The 2,460-nt window shown below is 62.1% G+C and overlaps 1 protein-coding gene across 1 annotated transcript in view; it reads left to right on the top strand.

The window, feature by feature from the left end:
- Window positions 1-340: 340 nt before the first annotated feature.
- The window catches only part of LOC106899894 (proline-rich proteoglycan 2-like), a 2,867-nt gene continuing 747 nt past the window's right edge, over window positions 341-2,460 (top strand). Inside the window, exons 1-2 of the mRNA XM_014961833.1 lie at window positions 341-355; window positions 604-2,430. Coding sequence (XP_014817319.1) covers window positions 1,376-2,430 — 1,055 coding nt within the window. The 5' untranslated portion in view covers window positions 341-355; window positions 604-1,375. The remainder of the gene's footprint in view (window positions 356-603; window positions 2,431-2,460) is intronic.

The following is a 2,460-nucleotide window of genomic DNA, read 5'->3' as shown; positions in this document are numbered from 1 at the left end:
CCCCCACCCCCCCCAAAAACCAACCAGGCACCTCCCCCCGCCTCTTCCCCGGGTGGTGGGATGGGATTTTGGGGGGGGTTTTGGGCTTTGTTTTTCCACCCTCTCGTTTCTTTTTGTGTTGGCCCCAAGAGTTGGAGAAGGTTGAAGGGCGGCGTTGATGGTGGGACCATGGGGGGTGTCAGCCGTGACGTGGGGCTGGCATCTCAGAGGGGTTCGTGATGGGTCTCCATGGTTCCGGTGGCGTCCCGGACGCTTGAGAGGGGTCTCTCCCCCATCCCCATCATCTCATGGGGTTTCATGAGGCGTCTCTATCTTTCTGGAGATGTTCCTGCCCAGATCCCACCATCCAGGTGATGTTCCTGTGGTGTCTCCACCACCTTAGAGGGGTCTGTCCCCAGTCCCCATCATCTCATGGGGCTTCATGAGGCGTCTCCGTCCTTCTGGAGATGTTCCTGCCCAGATCTCACCACCCGGTTGAGGTTCCTGTGGTGGCTCCATCACTTTGGAGGGGTCTGTTCCCAAACCCTGTTGTCCCAGGGGGGCTTCATGTGGTATCTCCATCCATCTGGAGATGTTCCTGCCCAGATCCCACCCCCTGGCGAGGTTCCTGTGGTGTCTCCACCACCTTAGAGGGGTCTGTCCCCAGTCCCCATCATCTCATGGGGCTTCATGTGGTGTCTCCATCCTTCTGGAGATGTTCCTGCTCAGATCCCACCACCCGGGGAAGGTTCCTGTGGTGTCTCCACCACCTTAGAGAGGTCTGTCCCCAAACTCTGTTGTCCTAGGGAGGCTTCATGCAGCATCTCTGTCCTTCTGGAGATGTTCCTGCTCAGATCCCACCACCCGGTTGAGGTTCCTGTGGTGTCTCCACCACCTCAGAGGGGTCTGTCCCCAAGCCCCCTTTTCCCATGGGGCTTTACGCAGCATCTCCCTCGCTTTGGAGATGTTCCTGCTCAACTGCCGTCCTACCTGGGAAGGTCCCTTTGTCTTCTCCACTGCCTTAGAGTGGAGACATTGCCGTCCCCAACCCACACCATCCCATGGGGCATCTCCCCTCCTTTGGAGATGACCGTGCCTGATCTCCAGCCCCCGGGGAAGGTCCCCGTGGTGTCTCCATCACCTTAGAGGTGTCTCTCTCCCTCATCCCCATCCTCCCAAGGGGATTCATCCAGCATCTCCATCACTTTGGAGATGTCCATCCCTGGTCTCGCTCACCCCAGGAAGGTCCCCGTGTCGTTTCTGTTGAGGTGGAGACATCTCTGGGGGGTCTCCATCCTCCCAGGGGAGGTCCCTGGGGCTTCTCCTTCACCCTAGAGGTGCCCGCTCCCTTGGGGAGTCTTGGTGGCACCTTGGTCACCTTAGAGGTGTCCACGCCATGGCTGCCGTGTCCTTGTCACCCTTGGGGGGGGTCTTTCCAAGGTCTCCACCACCCTGGAGACATCTCAGCTGCGTCCCCGTTGCCCTGGGGGGGGTCTTTCAGGGTGCCCACCACCCTGGGACAAGGTCTCCACCATCCCATGGGGGGTTCCTGCAGGGTCTCCACCACCTTGGAGATGTCTCTGTTGTGTCCCCACCATCTCAGGGGGGTCTTTCCAAGGTTCTCCACCACCCTGGAGACATCTCAGCTGCGTCCCTGTTGACCTGGGGGGGTCTTTCAGGGCGCCCACCACCCTGGGACAGGGTCTCCACCCCCCTGGAGGTGTCTTCACCATCCAAGGGGGGGTTCCTGCAGGGTCTCCACCCCCTTGGAGGTGTCCCCACCACCCCGGGGGGGGGTCTTTCAGGGCGCCCACCACCCTGGGACAGGGTCTCCACCCCCCTGGAGGTGTCTTCACCATCCAAGGGGGGGTTCCTGCAGGGTCTCCACCCCCTTGGAGGTGTCCCCACCACCCCGGGGGGGGGTCTTTCAGGGCGCCCACCACCCTGGGACAGGGTCTCCACCATCCTAGAGGTGTCCTCACCACCCCATGGGGGGTTCCTGCAGGGTCTCCACCACCCTGGAGATGTCTCTGTTGTGTCCCCACCACCCGGGGGGGTCTTTCCAAGACCCCCACCCCCCTGGAGGTGTCCTCACCATCTCAGAGGGGGTTCCTGCAGGGTGTCCACCACCCTGGAGATGTCCCCACCACCCGGGGGGGGGTCTTCCAGGACCCCCACCACCTTGGGACAGGGTCTCTACCACCCTGGGGGGGTCTTTGCAAGGTCTTCACCCCCCTGGAGGTGTCTCCACCATCCAAGGGGGGGTTCCTGCAGGGTCTCCACCCCCTTGGAGGTGTCCCCACCACCCGGGGGGGGTCTTTCCAGGGTTTCCATCCATCCCCCCCCTCCCCAAAATGGGAAAGGGGGTGCTCCATCACCCCCCCCAACCCCCCCAACTTTGAGGGGTGGTGGGATGTCCCAGGTGACCCCTCCAGCACCCACCACCCTTAGGTGGGCTTCCATCCTGCTTGTGTGTGTGAC

Source organism: Calidris pugnax, unplaced genomic scaffold, assembly GCF_001431845.1.
Source record: "Calidris pugnax isolate Ruff unplaced genomic scaffold, ASM143184v1 scaffold999, whole genome shotgun sequence".
NCBI lineage: Eukaryota > Metazoa > Chordata > Aves > Charadriiformes > Scolopacidae > Calidris > Calidris pugnax.
The sequence above is the reverse complement of the archived record's forward strand: the minus strand, read 5'-3'. Positions and strand labels throughout refer to the sequence as shown.